At 34.4% G+C, this 19,461-nt stretch overlaps 2 protein-coding genes across 2 annotated transcripts in view; both read left to right on the forward strand.

Moving 5' to 3' along the window:
- LOC129221481 (uncharacterized) overlaps positions 1-19,461 on the forward strand; it is a 317,098-nt gene that overhangs the window by 13,645 nt on the left and 283,992 nt on the right. The gene's annotated exons all lie outside the window — the stretch shown is intronic.
- LOC129221480 (astacin-like metalloprotease toxin 1) lies at positions 539-19,019 on the forward strand. Its single transcript, XM_054855960.1, has 10 exons — positions 539-613; positions 8,708-8,740; positions 9,565-9,611; positions 11,942-12,017; positions 12,638-12,755; positions 13,862-14,037; positions 15,192-15,419; positions 16,169-16,306; positions 17,058-17,308; positions 18,895-19,019. The coding sequence occupies exons 1-10, from the start codon at positions 565-567 to the stop codon at positions 18,982-18,984; spliced, it is 1,206 nt and encodes a 401-aa protein (XP_054711935.1). The 5' UTR covers positions 539-564; the 3' UTR covers positions 18,985-19,019.

Here is a 19,461-nt window from a genome sequence, read left to right on the forward strand (position 1 = left end):
CCATCTGGGAAGCATATCCTTCCAAACAAAAAAAAAAGAATTTTTCAAATCGGTTCAGTATTATTGAAGTAATACGAAAACACACATAAAATGCCGCAAGCCGAAATCATAACCTCTTTTTTTGAAGTCGGTTAAAAACCCCGAAACTCTCAGTCTTAAAAAGTTATGATTACTAGTTTTCCCAAGGATGCCCACCTAGGCGGTTTGGCATGGCGCAGATTGCGCCATTTTTTTTTTTTTTTTTTTAGGAGAGGACAGGTAAGGGCTATTTTTCTTTTTTGGAGGAAGAGGCGCCCGATTGGGGGGGGGGGATCGTTGTGGCATTTGGTGGGGGAGTGCGCCCTTGCTCTTGTGGGGGATGAGTACCCCTGTATTTTCATTTTCAAAAATATCTGCAATTTAAAACTCTAAAGAGAACAAATGTTTCAGCTCCCACGGCAAATGATAATCAATAATGATTACTTATCGAGTTTCAGCTGTTTTTGCACTGATTTGAATTTAAATAATAATCATGAAGTGAAAGTTATATCCTACACTACGCTGAGTAGTCGTAGGGGTGGAATCATGGCTCGTGTCATCCTGTTTTCAGCTTTTGCGTTGCTGGCCATAAGCTGTAAGTAATTATAACCATATTACATTTGTTACTGTAAAAAACAGTCAATAATCAATTGTGTTCTGAAAGAGCTCTAAAATGAAATACCGTTTTAATAACGTAGAATAAAGGTCTATTTTCAGATAAATATACACTGCATAAATCTTTAAGATAAATGTAGACATTGATCTGGAACACCGTTAGAAACAACAAAAATACTATAAAAAAGAAAATGAATAACTGAGGTAAAAATTCATTAATAAAGTAAGGTGGATTAGTGTGCGTGTAAATGAAATATTCCTAATTTCTGCTTAACATTACATACGTAGTACTGACCACGTCATTGAGTTATTATAAATTCTAAGTAAAATTGTGTAACTTTTTTTCTCTTTAAAAAAAGGTTATGGGCCAAAATCAGTAAAATTCGTGTAATTTCCTTATTAAATGATTGAATGCAAAACCTCATTGTTACAAAAACTCGTTGCCATGCAACAGGTAATCATAATGGGAATCATGAATAAATATTAATCATCATGAGAATTTTGAATGAAAACTTCTCTGAAGCAAACACGAAGTTTATTAAAAATCATTGCTCTAGTTAAGGTGTTGTTATCTCATTCTCATAGATATATTAGCCAAAATTACTGATCGATTAACGCTCTCTGAAGTCACTAACAGTGAAACTCGCTCCGTAGCATGCGTGACGGCATCATTTTATTGTTGAAGCACCAAAAATTTAATAAGTTATTTATAATTTGATAATATTTTTTGGAAATGTTTGACATATGCAAGGGAATATTTTATTTTGAAAAAGCTCTACTGGATCCGGTAACTTAAACTGTTTTACTGGTAAGACTCATTTTAGGAAAATGAAGAAACCTCAAAGTGGTCAACAACGCAATATACACTATTTAACTGGAGTTTAGGGTTAATCCACTGGAGTTAGGGTTAAAATTTCAACTATCAAAGTATCATCAAACAGGCAATGGCATCGTTCAAACGAAGTAAGCACTTTTCACCTGTCGTGCCTTGACAAGAAGTTTTCTAATGCCAATAATTGATAACAGTGCCTAAGTAATGAGACAGGTTTTTATCATTGAGAAAGAATACTAATGGAGGGAGCCATAGCAAATGTCTCAGTGAAATAAGCTTGGGACCCAATGTTTCCCAGGTCAGGTGACTTGTTTGGCTGGGAAGTTGTCGCGTTTTGGCACGCAATCGCTCTTTTGGCATTAAATATTTTTCAGACGACGCAACGGCGCTTATTATGAAGTCGGAGCTACAAATCAGAGTAACTCTGGCTCCAACTCCTTTACCGCATAATAATAAATAAATAAATAAATAACGGATACAAATACAGGCCTATCACTCAAACTCCCTCTCCCCACTTCTTTCCGGATTTTAAAATATAATGTAATTGCATTTTTCATGTATTTTTATGTTTATTCCCCGAAATGACGAGCATGTACAAATAGTTTAAAGTGTTCTGTTATTGACTGAAAATTTATGGATTCATATGTATTCTAATCAATGTTTTGAAATGATTTCATACGCAGGCATACTGGTATTTAAATTGAAGCATAAAAATAGCAAATCTTTATTCTTGCGCATCTGCTGCTCACAGGAGCTTGGCGAGAAGATACTCGCCAACAAAGCAAATGTACACAAAATGCTCAAGAGCCGTTAAAATAATTATTAGTTAAGTAAAAAGTGTTTTTATGGAACTAAAATGTTATTTGCACTCAAGATATACAATGTTTTGTAACTTTTATAGGTAAAATAAGTACAAAAATTAAAAAAATTATAGACAACTGTGGGATCGGTACTCGTTGAATGCATATATATGTTATTTTTTCTTTATTTAGAAGTAAAAAACATTCGTACAGATAAGTTACTGGACCTCCTGGTGTGGCTTTTTCCTCACAGTTTACAATGCTAGAATACTGCACTATTACTATAAATCTAATTTTTCCCTTACAGTTAAAGGTTGTTATCATGCATGGCTTCAGCTAATGAAAACTTCTTTAGCGGTTACGGTCAACTCGAAATTGCTCCCCAGGTCACATGGTACTGTTGCCGTATCGGGATAGTAGGGTTGCACTCTCTCCATCTATTCCTTCTCAATGGTTGAAACACGCGGTTTACTCGATCATAGGCAATTATATATGTGGGGATATTACTGCTGTAAGACAACGGACTTTTGTAACAATCGGTTTTATAAATATTTAACCATTTAATAGCATGTTTAATGGGGAAATTCTGTGAAATTTTCTGTTTTTTACCCATAACTTTTTTTTTCTAAAGAACAAATATGGTGAATCAAATGTATGGGACCTAAATTAGAGCATCCCTTACCCATTAAAAACAAGGATCAACATATTCGGTTCACGAATAAAGCCACTGTAAGCGCTCAATTAAAAAAAAAACATACATACGTTAATAACCGCTCCTTTTTCAAGTCGGTAAAAAAATAAAATAACAAAAATGCAAAATTACATAAAACTGTAAAAGGAATATAAAAAGGAATGCTTAACATTTTTCTTCACAACAAAAGTAAAGAAAATAAATAAATATAAGGTAACGCACTAGTAGTAGTCACAGTTAAGTATATTTTGTGTCTTTTTTAAACTGTGGGTGTACAATATTAATTCCAATTTAAAAACTTAATAAGCATATTATAGCCCAACTATTCCTGAATCGTCCTGTTTTCTAAAGATGCCAGAATTTCAATTTTTCAGTTTTTTATCCATTTTTTTCCCAAACTTCAAATTTGACCCAATAGTGGCCACTCCAAAATCTGAGATTTTCAGTAGTGGCCACATGCATGAGTCGGTAGTGGCCATCTGACGTCCTTTCCTTAGAATTTACATTACTCTCTTTAAATTCAAATAACTGATGGAAAAAATTGATTCAATATGCTAGTTACATTAAGTACCAATATATTAATCACATTTTTATTTTGCATTTCTTTCTTCAAAGTACATACGTACTTAGAATAAAATAAAAACATTTTAGTAGAAAATGTATACTTGTATTTTTTGTACGCTAATGTAAAAAATCAAGTAAAAGAAAATGAATGTACCTATTATAAGTGTTACACATATGAACCTTGGTAAGTATGAACTGAATAATTATTATGACTACGAAATCATCTTTACTAATAATAAAGCTGAAAATCTCTCTGTCTGGATATCTGGATCTCTGTCTGTCAGGATCTCTGTGACGCGCATAGCGCCTAGACCGTTCGGCTGATTTTCATGAAATTTGGCACAAAGTTAGTTTGTAGCTTGGGGGTGTACCTCGAAGCGATTTTTCGAAAATTCGATTTTGTTCTTTTTCTATTCCAATTTTAAGAACATTTTCCCGAGCAAAGTTATTATAAGATGGACGAGTAAATTACCAAGTTATCATAACGTGGAACCGTAACATGGACAAGCCAATTGGCAAGAAAGTCACCTTACATTATTTGTAAATACATAGACGAACCAAAGGACCTTTTAATTTTTCTACTACGGGCAAAGTCGTGCAGGTACCGCAAGTTCATAACAAAATAGCAAGGTAAACAATTCAATGTAATTCTAGGACAATTTGTATCCTGCAACTTACCCAGGTACAGCAAAGGATAGAGGAAATTTCTAGCATAAGTTTTCAATATTACTAATGGCAGAGTGTCCGCGCACTTAGAAAGCCATGGATTTCGGCTATGATTAAAAATGGTCATAGAAAATCATGATTTTCGGCAAAAAAATGCACAAAAATCATGAAAATTAAAATTGGTCATGGATTTTGAGTTCAAGAACATGCATATTTTTCGAACTCTACACATTAGATTAAACTTACGCATGTTGGCCATTTTTTACGCTATTACGTGTTAATCACAATTTTTCACACATTTCTTAATCCGTTTGCATCCTCTTCTTTAATACTCGCTTGCTTTTCTTTTCTATGTGATTTTACCTTTTGGACATTTATAATTATGTATTTAGCATTATTTTAACCCTCCTTATATGTCTTATTGTGCAGTTGAGGATTTTTAGACTTCTAATTTCGCCGATCGCATTCAATGCAAAAAAATTAAGTCACCCGTGTTGATTCAAGAGACTCATAAAAATTATCGTTAATTCTCAGCTGTGTCTTAAGTTAATGAAGATTTTAGAAAATAAAATTGGTCTGAAGAATTAATTGCAGACGTTTTGAACATCGATAAAATACAGGGAATTTTCTAAGGTAAAATTTTTAAAAAGTCCGTAAATGTTACATATTTTACAAATTCGGAAATTTTGCAATATTTGTAAACTATCCTAAAACTTTCGCAGTTGAATATCTAGTATTGTATGGTAAATTAATTTTTAAGTACTTAAATTTAATATTTTATTTTTTTTCTGATTATTTATGTTATTTATTGTAAACATAATTTTAGAAACTATTAAATTATTGCTAGTCACAGATATTTTAGAAAATTACTAGTAGTACAATGCTTATATTTTTTATTCGGTAAAATAATAATTTCCCCCTTTCCAAAAATTTGAATTTTGGGCGTCCCTGACTATTAGCAGTCATAAATAAATATGAATCTATAGATTATTAATTGTAAAACACATACTTACTGACATGATTTACAGACTTCCAAGAGAAAAATTGTTCCATAAACAAGTTTTTATAGTTGGAAATTTTATATATCATGGCTTTTACTAATTTTATTGCGTGTGACTTACTTCTAATAAGTGTTTTACCTTAAGAAAACCTGTATTTTCAAGAACTGGTTGCTTAAAATTAAGAAATTAACAATTATCTGCTTTGATTAGAAAAAGGATTACTTTGACCAATCATTATGACCTTCTACCATCATTTTTTACCTGCTTAGCAGGCAGGTTGCAATCGGTTCTAGTAGAATTTTTTTCTTCTACATGTACTAGTGTGCCAAATTCCTATTTTTTATTTACCAACAAGCTATTTAATAATTCCGTCCCCCCGTGATATTCGTCCTTAGGCCCGGGACTATGGGCCTAGATGATGGCCTGTTGAGTAATCCGGGCCTGTCCATACAAGAGGTAAACGCACTAGCAGTCGCCACAGTGAAGCATATTTTGTGGCTTTTATCAACTGTGTTTTATGGGCCTACAATATCACAATTATCATATTTATAAAAAAAAATCAATGAGCATATTATAGCCCTACTCTTCCTTAATCGTCCTTTTTTTAAAAATACTAGAATATCAATTTGTTCAATTTTTTCCCAAACCTCAACTTTGATCCATCAATGGCCATTGTACATGAGTCATTAGTAGCCATATTGCTGTTTAGAAGCGGCCACCGGGTGGCCACTACTAGATCACACAACAATATTACATCAGAAATGAGGCAGGTTTTTATGTAAAGAGATTACAACCTATTAAAAGGAAAATTGAGTTGATTTATGAAAACGTTTCTGATTCAGTAGTGGTCACTCAGTGGCCACTTTTGAATTTCCCAACTTTTTTGGCCCCAGTAGTGGCCAGATAAATTTTCAGCCAAGAAAGCAACTATTTCGAGTTGAAAACGTTGCAAACATGATCTTTCACATTTCATCACATAGTTACAGCTGTAAAAATATTATTTTTTAGCATTGTTCTATTCATAATACAACACAATGTTTATATACCTGGTTACGGAGAAGCGTTAGAAGACAGCTGAAAAAACATCGACAATCCATACGACCATACTAAATAGTTGATAACAATGTTCCATGATGCTCTACCTACTCCTCCTTGAACTGCTCACTACACTATAGCCTGAGCTCTACCTCCTGCAAGTTTGAATCCTCTGGGAGACCTGGAATCCTTATTTTTCAAATATAAACCTTAAAGTGGCCACTACTGGTGCATTTACCTTATAGTTTAATAAATAAAAGTGGGAAAAAATGAACAGAAAATTATTTAATTTAAAAATGCAAATCGCGCTGCTTAGGTTCCTTTAGACAAGATCATTATATGTAAAACGTAACTTTAGAAATATATACGTTTTAAAATTATTACGATGAAAATGTATTTTACCTTGAAATAAGCCACTGATAAATAAATTCTTCTGCGATCCTGCTTCGTTGAAACATTAAAAATCGAGCCTTCTTACCGCAAGACCGCAATTTAAAACGCATTGCAGCTCTGATGTCGACAGCAAACCGTAAATAAATACAAATAGATTTCGTTCCCATAGAAGTCGAAGTTCCTATGCTTGCTTTGCACGATTATTCGTTCGTTAGACTTAACCGATGAAAATCGGAACAATCTCGATTTTTCTTGCAGCTGATCCTAAAATGAACCTATCATGGAATTTCTGCCAGGAAAAAAGCGATTTCAAAAGAAGGTTTTTATGTACTTATCCAGCTTCGACTTAACCTGCCTGAGATTCGCCGATAGTTCTTTTGAGAGGAAAAGTCATAAGTGAGTAAATGCAGTTGAATAGCTAACAAGCGGAAATACTAACTTATTTTTGTGTAGCTCCGGCTTGAAAAAGCACTTTTCTAATTATCGAAAACAATTATATCGTGCAATATACCTCACAGCCCGGTTATCACATCCAGAGACTGCAGTTTCGTTCTTATTAAAACTCTTCAGTCTGAAATAGTGAATAACAGAGCCGGAGGCAGATGTCATCTCATTGAAGCTGAGAGGTGAGAGTGCCTACAAACTGGTAGATAAAGTGAAGTTGGCACTCTCAGTTTTTTCAATGAGATGACATCTGCCTCCGGCTCTGTTATTCACTATTTCAGACTGAAGAGTTTTAATAAGAACGAAACTGCAGTCTCAGTTTGTGATAACCGAGCTGTCTGGTATAGTGCTCGTAGTTCTGCCTTAGGCCTGGCTTAGGAGCGGTAACTTATTGCTAAATTATAGGTTAGTATTGGCCTGAAAAGGGCTGCCATTTTATTTCAACAGTTATACAAAGGGAACAAAAAAAAAAAAAAAAAAAAAACAATAATAATCATGCTTTTTCTGCTTAATTTTTCCGAAGGAATCAATTTAGTTTAAATGACCTTTGGTGTATAGAACTTTATTTTTATTATCTTTTTTTGAATCCTCAGAGAAAAATAGCCGATGATCGAGTAACCCGCGTGCTTCAACAAAGCAACTCGCGCCATGGCATGATAATTTGATAATATGTTTTGGTAATGTTTAACATGCAGGGAAAGGCTTTATCGTGACAAAGCTGAACTCGACTAGTTTTACTGGTAAGACTGTCGTTTCAGAGGAAAAGAAACGAAAAAAGGGTCAACAATGAGCGCTACCTACTGGAGTTAGGGTTAATTCACTGGAGTTAGGGTCACAATTTCAACTATCAAAATATCACCAAACAGGCAATGGCTTCGTTCAAATGTAGAAGTAATTTTTTACCCGTCATACCTTGAAGGGCGACTTTATAGTTACCAATATTGTTTAAATATTTACAGGTAAAAATAAGTTGAATTGAGATAGTTTTGAAAGTAAATGTTTTTTTTTTTTTTTTTTTGTTACCAAATTAAAAATGTAAGCGGTACCTCAATTTTAAGCGGTGTATCAATTAGCCTGTAAAATCAAAAGTATGGGTAGATGAAGAAATTCGTTACAATAATGTTGCTGATGTTCACCGAGACTTTTTACAGTCACTGCTAGTAGAAGTATGGACCGAGCTGATTTTTATTAGAAGTTTTGAATTTTATCGAAAGGGATTCGTTCCAAACCGTTTTGTAACGGATAGTATCGACCAGGAAGGCGTCAAGTTACGAAATTAAAACTTTTTGAAAGTTCGTCGATTCAGATGGTTTAGACGCCATTATCAAAAAAAAAAACCAGCCCTTTTTTTTTTTTTTTTTTTGCCGATATTGCTGTTGGCAAAGCTTGACCACGAAGAGATGGTGCGATAACTTGAAGCGGAAACGGACCACTTCCTTTTGCATTAGGTAAGATCTACCATAACCCGTGACTTTACTACTTGCGCATTCTCGTTGATTCTACCTATTACAAAATGAAGCGGTCCGTTTTCACTTCCGGTTCACCCGCCATCTTTCCGAGGTCGAGCTTTAATGCGTGCCCACTAAATGTTCTGTTTTTGGATGATGTATTGGTTTAGCATTTCAATTTTTTTCCTTCTTTATTTCAGATGCATTTTCTGAAAGTCCAATGGAAAATGAAGGTAAATCAATTTTTCACAACTCCTACATAAAATAATTACATATCTGGCAAATCATGTTTATCACGTAGGTCAGTCTGAAAGTTAGTTGCACTACTTCATAAATATGTTCCGTCTGATACAATTTGGATGAAACTCTGAGGCAACTCTTCAGACATGTACCTTTATCACGTGACGTAGCGGCTTCCTCAAGGCGAGTTTAGTTTTTCTGATAATCAGTTACAAACATGTCTCGACAGCTGCAAGTAGCTTCCAAATTGAAAATGCGTACAGTAATTCGATTTTGCGGGCAAAAAATGCAACTGCACTGAAATTTATGAGCAGTAGCATGAAGTTTATGGTGAAAACGCAATATCACGTCAAGCTATCATGAAATGGTGCAACATGTTTGGAAATGGATGTACAGATATTGACGACGCTGAATACGACGGAAGACCAAGTTTAGGAGGGAAGTGCGGAATCACCGTTCCTAGCCCCTAAACCTTTCACCTCCTAACTTCCATGTTTTTTGGTCCAACGAAACAAGAACTTTCAAAGCGACGATACCATTCGTATGACGAGGTGAAAGCTGCAACCCAACAATGGTTATTGGACATTGGACGGGATTTCTTTGCAGAACGCATTAAAAAACTTGTACCACGCCTCGACAAATGCTTAAATAACGAAAGTGGTTAAGCTAAAGAGTAGATTTTGAATGGAGCTTTAGAATAACAATAAAGTTAATGCAAAATTTCAATCCTTTTTTTGTTTTCTTGAGCAGTGCAACTAACTTTCTGACTGACCTCGTATTATCATTATTACTATTGAATTACTTGTTTATTTTACAGGATTGTTTGAAGGTGATATCATGGGAATCGATCCGTACATCTTGATGGTAAGTTCATAAGCAAACTATAAAAAAAAAAATTAACTTCAAATTACGAAAATCTACACAATCTAGCAAAATTTTGCGCTTCAGGCAAGTTTCCTCCGCGTGGAATCCTTTTACCAGAAACCTCGACTAATCATTGAACATCAATAAATTCTTTTACGTATGTGATCTAAAAAATAGTAGTTACTATAGGTGAAGAGAAAGAAAAAAAAGCTTAATTTTTCGATTTAAATTCGTTCTAATATTACAATTCTGAAGTCAATTTATTGTTCAAAACCTTTTGACGGCAGAAGTTTTGTTTTACGTTCAGTAATTGACCATTTTTTCCACACAGTGAAAATCGAAATCTATACCCTTAAAATTCGACCATACACTATATGTATATATACTATGTGACTAAAAGTATTGGATACTTTCAAAAATTCACATTTTACGGATTTCTCGAGAAATAAATGACCTATTGCTCTGTACTTTTTTCACATAAAAAGCATACTCCAACTGTCATATTCCAATGAAAATTAAGTCTACTATTCATTTAGGGGACCCGCAACAAATTGAGGAAACAAAAAAAAGGTTTTTGATACTTTTTCATTGTAAATAGTTGAGAATAATATGAATTTCAGAAATAAGTTAAAAAACCATCAAGTTTTTTTTTTTTTTTTTTTTTTGTGAAATTATCTCTTAACCCACGGAGATATAAGTATTTATTTCACAAATGCAAATTAATTTTTTGAAAGTATTCGGCTCATATAACGCAGAGTTCTCCGTTAAACAATACTAAACTTTCAGAATATTTGACAGCATATTAGAGAAACATAATAATAAAGTTTGAAATTAAAATATTGAAAGTTTAATGAAATATGAATGTTTAAGCAATTAATTTTTCACGGCGCATGCGCAAAAGATAGCAATTTGTAACCTTCATGATCGGAAGCCAGATATGTACTACAACTCACAAAAAATTCCACCTTGGTATCTTTTGAATGTAAAAAGTTATCAGTTATCTAATGAGTCGAATTTTAATAAGTCTTGGCTAGACGACGAATCGTGAGGGATCGCTCGCAGATAATCCGTTCTTATCATGAATCACTTAGCAACGATAATAGGAAAGTGTTGCCAGTTTGCGGATGGGCATGTGCAATTAATGACCAATAAGATTCGAAAAGTAGTCAAATGTCAAAGTTTGGCAATATTTGAGAAGTTCTCATCGAATTTGGCGCTGAAATAAATCTCGAAAACTGATGCCAGCTTGGCGATATCCCTTCAATTTCTCGCCAAGCCCGTAGTCTCCAAGCAGATGCGACGCAATAACTACGTGAGTTGCCAATGAGACTGAATTTAGTCATAATTAAAGTTGCTATAACACCCAATTTTTAATATTACTGTTAAATATCATGTAATGAATATTTAATAGTAATAGTATAAGCGGGCACCATGTCAGTTTTAGAATCGAACATCAAGGGTAAGTTTATTAGAGGCATCCCACTTCCATAAACTCACCTTTTCCCGTTTACACTAGTCCTAGCCCAGCAGATGGGTGGCCCTGATAGTTTTCCTTTTAATAGTGAATGCTTTTTAAAGAAATAATCAATTATAAATCGATATGTCGATTATCATCAGTTAGAAGGGGTTGACCAAGCACATTTATTAATTGACAGCATTAGTAAACTTCTGAGAAAATTACTTTTTCTGAATAAAAGTTCTGTTATGTTTAATCTTAAGCAAAAAAATTAGTAATCACTTCGGTTTTAAGAAAAAAAAAATGCTTCAAAACCAACATAAATTCATTGCTTGACCGTTTTGGCCAATTACTGACACTGATAGTATTTCAAGCAACTAGTAGTTAATCCCCTTAATCCCACTATAAATGGTCAGTTATAAAAGTTTTTTTTTTTTTTATTCAAACAAACATAGATGATCCGTATATCACTATAAATAAATCTGTAGAGTTAAATTTAACCTCAAGCAATACAATTAAACATTTTATCTCATAACACTTCTCACTAGTATTAAAAGTGACTTTCTTGAAATTTGAATGGATTTCGCTTGAAACTTTATATATTGTCGTCTTCGACGCATTATAATATGATTGTCGACGCATAGATTGTTAATCGTCTTAAAACTTTAATAGCTTTTTTCGCTTTGTAAGTGTTCCGTCCTAACCTCTAATCAAAACTTTTGCTGCATACTATAACACAGCATTGCGTGGGATGCTAGAAATTTATTCGATCAATCTGACAAAGAATGTGTACTTACTTGTTCCTGTTTCTTACATTTTTGTGGTCGATTACAGACGGTTCACCCTATACGATTTTTTTTATTTTTATATATAGGACAGAAATGCTGTTGTAGACGAAGCAGAGCTGTGGCCAAATGGAGTAATATACTATGAAATAGACTGGAAACTTAGTAAGTAAATATTGCGAAACTCAACGGAAATTTGGTTTAATGTCACTGAGTCTTTTTTTTTTTTTTTAAGCTCAACAGACTGCTACTTACTTATAAGTAGGTTAAATTAACAAACTGATTACTATTATCATTGTTACTGTTTTATACTATTTCTACTTTATTTTATTTATTTATTTATTCAATCATTTGTTTATTAATTTTTTAAGAAAACATGTCAAAGAATTTTCAGAGTGGAAAATTACTGCTGCCTGTTAATTTTCGGAAACATGACTCAAAAAATGTGTTATTCTTCTGCAACTAATGTGACTTTTATAAAATGAAATAACTTGGAAAACGGGATCAAATTATCCAGACCAATCTTGAGAGAAAATTTTCTAGGGCCTCAACGTTCCCTTTTAATATTTTAACAAATACTTTTTATTGCAGCAAATGCATGTTATTTAGATTTCACACATCATACATCCAGAAAATGCTTTACGTATAGTAACGTTCCAAATCATCCTGTTCAAAGTAAACGTATAAATGAACTCAGATAGCGGATTGTGAAATTTTTCTGTACGCAGTAAATTTTATCGAAATTAACGCATTAATGAAGCAAAATCTTATGTTTTTATTTTCAGGAAATGTGAAGGACATAATTATGGAAGCAATACAAGAGTTCGAATCCAAGACATGCCTGAAATTTCGGCCCAAAACCGAGTCCACTAAAGATTACATAAAGCTCACTATCGTAACCGGGTAATAAACTACTACTTCAATTCGCTAATTCTGTTGAAAGTTTCCCTCTTGATCCATTGTATACAGCATGTCCATTAAAAGGTTTTACAATGCTCTTTTGATCGTCGATTACTTAAATTTTTTTTACATTATTACATTATTGTCTGGTTTCCTGGTGAAAAGTAGAGGCAAAGTGATTTTTGAACAACTTAAAATAATAGTTAGGTTATCAATTTGGTGTTTCTCACAAATTTAGGCAAAGTGATTTTTAAGCGACTTCAAATGGGAGTTAGGTCATCAGTTTGGTGTTTAACACAAATTTATTTAAACAGAAGTCAAGTCATTTTATGTTAGCCATGTGTCATAGTGATAATAGTTACCATCAAGGTACTGAATGCAGAACTTTGAGTTTCTTTCCGTTTGAAATTATTTCTAAACATTCGTGCTTAAGGCGATTTTGAAAAATCTGCCTGAAATGACGCATTGTAATATCGATGAAATACAGTTCATCTTGCAGCTATTTCTATGTTAATTGGAGTCTCTTCTTCAGGGCATAATGATCCGATAAGAACCATAAAAAGTGCTCAAAACTCTGATGAAACTTTTTTAATTTTCAGTGTTTCGCACGATAAACGCCGTACAATAAAACCTGTAAAGTTGACCAGCTGTCAAAGTCAACCGCTATTGCCAAGTACAGAATTAGTCTTGGATCATGTACAGTAAAACCTGTAAAGTTGACCGACCTCGTAAGTTTACCGCTATTGCCAGGCACAGATTTAGTCCTGTATCAGCTATATCAAACTCCATAAGTTGACCACTTGTCTAAGCTGATCACTAAAATGCTGGTGGTCAACTTACAAAGCTTCATTTTATATCAAACTCAAGTGGTCAAAGTTGACCACTAAAATACTGCACCGCAGGTGTTCAATTTATACATTTTTACTGTAATTTGAAAAACATGGCGAGTGAATGAGTCGGCTTTGATCCATATTTTTATGTATGCCAAATTTCGTAGTGCCGTGATTAAAATATCACAATTCGTATCCGGTTCAAGTATTTTTCCGCATGTTTGTATTCTTAGCCAATTCTTCTGCAGTATGCGAAATTATTTATGCTTCTTAATTCAGGTGCTGGTCATCAGTAGGGCGCAAAGGTGGTGAGCAGGAAATTTCTTTGAGCGAAGGTTGCCACGACAAAGTGTCTGCTATCCACGAAATCGGTCACGCCATTGGACTCTGGCACGAGCATAGCAGATCTGACAGGGACGATTACTTGGAGATCATGTGGGGAAACATCAAGCCTGGTAAGGCCGGAACATTAAATACGTTGATTCATCAACCGAAATAATATTACTAATTCAGGATCAAAAAGTAGCATATTTTTGTTTTTAAGGTAGTAGTGATTGCACTAACCTTTCTTCAGATTTCTTAAAGCAATAGTAATTATCTGGTTATGAAATTGGGTTATTGAGTTTGAGTCGAAAAACCATAAATATTGTCCCCTCCCCCGTTTTTTTTTTTTTTTTTTTTTTGAGCAATCACGATTGCTTATTGCTTTTATTTGTATTGATGTGCTATCATTTTATTTCCCCGCCAGCACCCTCTGCAGCATCACCGTCGACCGGCTCCTCACGATGTTGCTCCTCTAGCGAAAGCCATCTCCAGGTTGCGTCAATATCCTACACTTACACGCATACATACCGCACGTACACACACACAAACACATACACATACGCCTACACACACATACACAAACACACACAACTACCCACACACTCATGCCTGCACACAGACACAAACACATATGCCTACACACACATACACATTCCCCCTCCCCCACCACAAACACTCATACACACAACTACCCACACACTCATACCTGCACACAGACACAAACACACACGCCTACATACACACACACTCGGGATTGCGGAAAACATAATTTGAATTCCAGATGTCAAAATTCAAATAATTTTTTTTTATTTTATTTATTTATTTATTTATTTATTTATTTTTTTTTTTTTTTTTTTTTTTTTTTTTGTCAGTAATTTGCAATCCCATTGAAGGGTTCTTGGCTGAAATGTGATAAGCCACAAGGAGTGACTTTTCGATCAAAATTTTTGCTTCTCATAACTAAAATTGAAATAAACATATGACAATGGTATATGTCGTTTGGAGAAAAACATATCTAGTTTTACTATAGCAGAATATAGAATGCATAATACCTTTGAAAAATTTTACAAAAACGTTTTATGTGTTGGAAATTCTCCCACTGAAAATTGACATCATGTGGCATATCACATTCTTGCCCCGAGCCCTTCAGTTGAATATTACTGAAGCACATATTCTCCGTATTTCCATTTTCACAAACTACTCCTTAAATTACCACCAAGTTGTTATTAAACTACAAAAAAACTTTACTTTTTATAAACTATATCCTCTACTTTTTTGTGTCTAGGCGCAGAAATGAATTTTCTAAAGTTGAAACCATGGGAGAACAATTTGCTGGGAGAAGAATTTGATTACAAGTCTATCATGTTGTATGGAGAATACGCCTTTGCCAAAGACAAAAATTCGATGACGATGAAGCCAAAGAAGGAAGGAGTGACCATCGGACTCATCAACAACAAGCCTGGACTCAGTGACAGTGATGTTCGACGAATCAACAAACTTTACCAATGTTTTGGTAATAGATTTCTCACTTTTCGTGTTCTTCTAAGTGCTAAACTAGTTTCTGAAGAATGTTTCTTATCTTTTGGGTAAAGAAAATTGAAAGATTAAGAGGATTGTTCTACAAATTTCTTGTGTTATAATCTGATGTTTTGAGAAACTACAAACACTTGATCTAGACTAGACTCAACATTCATTAGGTAAAACTGAATTACACAGTACAGAAAATTAGGACCATTGCTCTAAACAGTAGGTTTAACCCATAAATAGCAAGATCTAATCTCGCCGCCCTATCTATTCGGAAAAAGCAACAAGAAACTTTACTGGATTATTAGAGACACCACTATATGTTTACTGACATTGTCTCTTCCATTGCCGAATTGATTATTCCAAAATTGAGCAATAAATTAAAAAATGTATTAAGTTAAAAAGCCATACTCACTACTCAAAACCAGCTTTAGAGATTTCCAATCAGCATTTACGTCACACATTTATGTTCATATATTGACTGAAAATACTTTATTTAATGCAAACACTAAAACTAAGAACACCTCTGTATAAAATGGAAAACAACACACAACTTTATCCGCTATGCAAGAGGCAACTAGTTCAAGTGAATTTATCAAATGAATTAGTTCAAATGAATTAAAAGATGATCTGAGCGCTTTGTTTCTGTAATTCGTAGTTGATTTTTTTTTTTTTTTTTGTAGAAGATTCTTGTGTGCTTGCAATTTTTAAATGACGTTCGACCCTTCCAAATTTTAGGTAATGAACGTCCACCTCCCCCAGACGTTCCAGACTTCAAGTGCGACTTCGAGGAGGACATGTGCGGCATGGTTAACCACGAGAATAACCACATGACTGACTGGAAAAGGCAAACAGGGACTCTGGGTGGCAGAACAGGTGAGGAGATATGAATAATTGTTTTTGATAATTTGGCTAAATTGCCTATAAAGAAACTTGCAGAAAACATTCATGATATTTTTTGCACTCTTGTGGAGCGAACAAATGCTATAAGGAAGTCTTATTCAACATGAGGTTCACGTGTTTGGGGCAAGAACAACAGCTGGACATCCCACACAAATCTGCTATTGAACATTGAAAGATAACATGTGAAAGAAAAAAAACAATAAAACACTCGAAATTGTCGAAAACATTCCTTTTCACAATGTATGTACTAGATACAATACTTTTGGGTTTTCAGTAAATAATTGTATTATTTTAGCAGAAATAAACTGAAATTTCAGCAAAGAATAATGCAAGCCCACTACAAAACGAAGTTCTGTGTGCTTTCATGAAGCGCGGCAGCAGAGCTGGATCTACGATTTTTCCAAACCGGGGCAAAAACTTGTAAGTGTCACCCTTACCAGTCTTCCCTCAAGTTTTTATATCTCCTTTCAACGAAAAGAACACGAAAATGGGTAAATTTGCAACCCGCTAGGAGTTGCCGCCCGGGGTAAGGACCCCGGCTTGCTCCCATCTAGATCCGGCCCTGCATGGCAGTTATATTTCTAAAGGACAAGGAGATACGGACGTAGGATTTAACTTGGCAAAGCATGTGCTTTATCTCACTAGGCTTTTTTTTTTAATTATTTATTTATTTATTTTTAAGTTGACTAACGTTGTACTACTTTATCCATGCAAATCATTGCAGGTAGTTATGTAGCGGTAAATGCGGCAGACGCTTCTTTCCGCAAAATTCGCTTGGTGACTCCTTTCTTTGGCGCGTACGGACGCAAGACGGCATGCTTCAAATTCGACTTGTATTTCTTCGGAGGAGGAGCGGTCTCAATGGATGTTATGGTCCACTCCATACGTACGTCGACTCTCCTCCTGAAGCACGAGGACAAGAAGGACGAATGGCAAAGGGTTCAAATTCCTATCAATTTGGACGGTGATGTCAAGGTATGTCGAGATAGATTCTTATTACGTCTGTCATGAACTGACAGTCAGTTGGCATAAATTTTCCGGTGGCATGAAGCAGGGCAGGTAAAAGATAGATCCCAATGACTAGGATAGTGAATAACGTAAATACTTTTTTCAATACCATTCAGAACATTCTGAACTAGCACCTTGTTTTGCGTATATGTGTAATCTCTATATTGCTCAGCTTAGAAGCTTTCGCCTTAAAATAGGTGATACAGTAACTTCAATTGATATTTTAAGGGAAAATGTAACCTCGGTTTCTGGTTAAAGGTTTCTGATACAAAACAATTTTTTTAATTGTATCTTTTCCTAATTGTGTTAGGTTAAGAATGCATTTCTTACTGTATTAAATTTATTACTAATAACTATAAGCAGAATGCTTGGCATTTAGCGACGTTGTGTGATGTCTCGCCAAGTTCACTACGGACTTAACAAAAACTTCGTGATGTCAAGTCACATTTGGTGCTATCCGAGATGTCCGCCCATAAAGTTCTAAATTTAAGTTTATAAATTTCAATTAGAGTCTCCGGTACTTAAAAGTCTAGAGGGATGAGACCGGAAGAAATGTCTTTCTCTGGCATAACGTCATCGCTACAGCACTCGGGTTTGAGCGTCTTTACGAAAAACAGCGAAATCTTTTCAATGACAACATGGTTTGAAAAAATGTGCCCTTGAAAACAAACCCATCCATCAAATCATTATTGTATTGATATTTCACTTAAATTGTATTTTCGACATCTATTTTTTGATAATTTTGCACGATTTGGTATATTTAGAAAACCTGATATAAGTTGCATATAGTGATGAGGTACGTCATCAGTAGTATAGTGATTTAAAAAACTAAACCTTTCTTACAAGGGTAGAGGGTACTAAGGAGGACTTTGCACAAGGCGGATAGACTGTGTAGAAGCGGATCTCAGGACATTAAAAACAAATCGTCAATGGACTGTGGCATCGGGCTGGGTCCGTTGAAAGAGACTTGTCGAAAAAACTTTGGCCTTTTGTAAGTTGTAGAGTACTTTAAGAAGAGGATAAAATGCGTGATGAATATTGCAACTATTATTGCATATCGCACTGCAAACATTCCTAAATCGGACCATTGGGAAATCAAAGTTAAAGTTTTGCTAGTTCGCCTTTTATAGATTCAAAATCCTGATATGAAACTCGAGAATTGGTACACATGGGCAGCATAGCATGATGCTTATTTCGCTTCGCTTTTACAGCAAGTTATTTGCTGTACATATACAAATATTAGCATTGTGAACTTATTGTGCAATGTACGCTAACAATTCGTTGCATATTGTGCGTATGCACCTGATACCATCGAGATACCGTCTCTTTCGACAGTAACGATGCACCGATTGCTTGCAGCAAAAGACTTATTTTATTTCATAGCTATCTCGTACCTAAGAAACAAGGTCCAAATGCACCTTTTAGAGCTTTACAGTTTTTCAACTACAAAAAGTACACGTAATTACTGCAATTAAAGTCACAATCACAATAAAGCTTTACATTGAGTATCTGTTCATGGTATTTTATTGAGCATTTTTTCCCTTCTTTTTCAGTTTTCCATGGATGCACGTACTCGTAAATCAGATGGAGAAGGAATCATAGCGATTGATAACGTCCAATACCAGCTACGTGACTGTGATTAGCAACATTTAGGTGTCAATAAAAGATTACAAAAATAGTGCAACGTATTTTACTGCTTCGTATCACTCGTTGGAATACCTACTTGTCACTTTTATACGTGTTTTTAATTTTTACGAAAAAAGCTTACAAGAATGTTTTTTAAACTACTTAGAAGGAAGAAGTAATTAATACCAAATGCTTTGGTCTTATTCAGTTCAGATTTAAAAAAAAATAATCTTATGCAGTTTTTCTAATTTTTAATTGATCTAAAAGTTTGATTAAGTTTAAGAAATATTCAAGTAGTTATACATGCACGCGTACGTAATTTATCAAACTGGGGGAAAAAATTTAATTTAAAGCCCAACTCCGAAAAAAAAAATGTAAAAGCAAAGCTCTTACGTGTTGAAAGCAGAATCTTATGGGTAACAGTCGTACTGACCAGCCACTCCGAACCTTCGTCAGGCACCTGAACCATCGACCAAGCCTTTCTTAACCAATCA

Source organism: Uloborus diversus, chromosome 4 (genome assembly GCF_026930045.1).
Source record: "Uloborus diversus isolate 005 chromosome 4, Udiv.v.3.1, whole genome shotgun sequence".
Lineage (NCBI taxonomy): Eukaryota > Metazoa > Arthropoda > Arachnida > Araneae > Uloboridae > Uloborus > Uloborus diversus.

Excerpts from the sequence above, each read along its gene's own strand:
- LOC129221480 (XM_054855960.1), top strand. The coding sequence starts at position 565 with ATGGCTCGTGTCATCCTGTTTTCAGCTTTTGCGTTGCTGGCCATAAGC. Across the intron at positions 8,741-9,564 it reads AAGTCCAATGGAAAATGAAG|GATTGTTTGAAGGTGATATC; the intron begins GTAAATCAATTT and ends TTTATTTTACAG. Across the intron at positions 12,756-13,861 it reads AAGCTCACTATCGTAACCGG|GTGCTGGTCATCAGTAGGGC; the intron begins GTAATAAACTAC and ends TTCTTAATTCAG.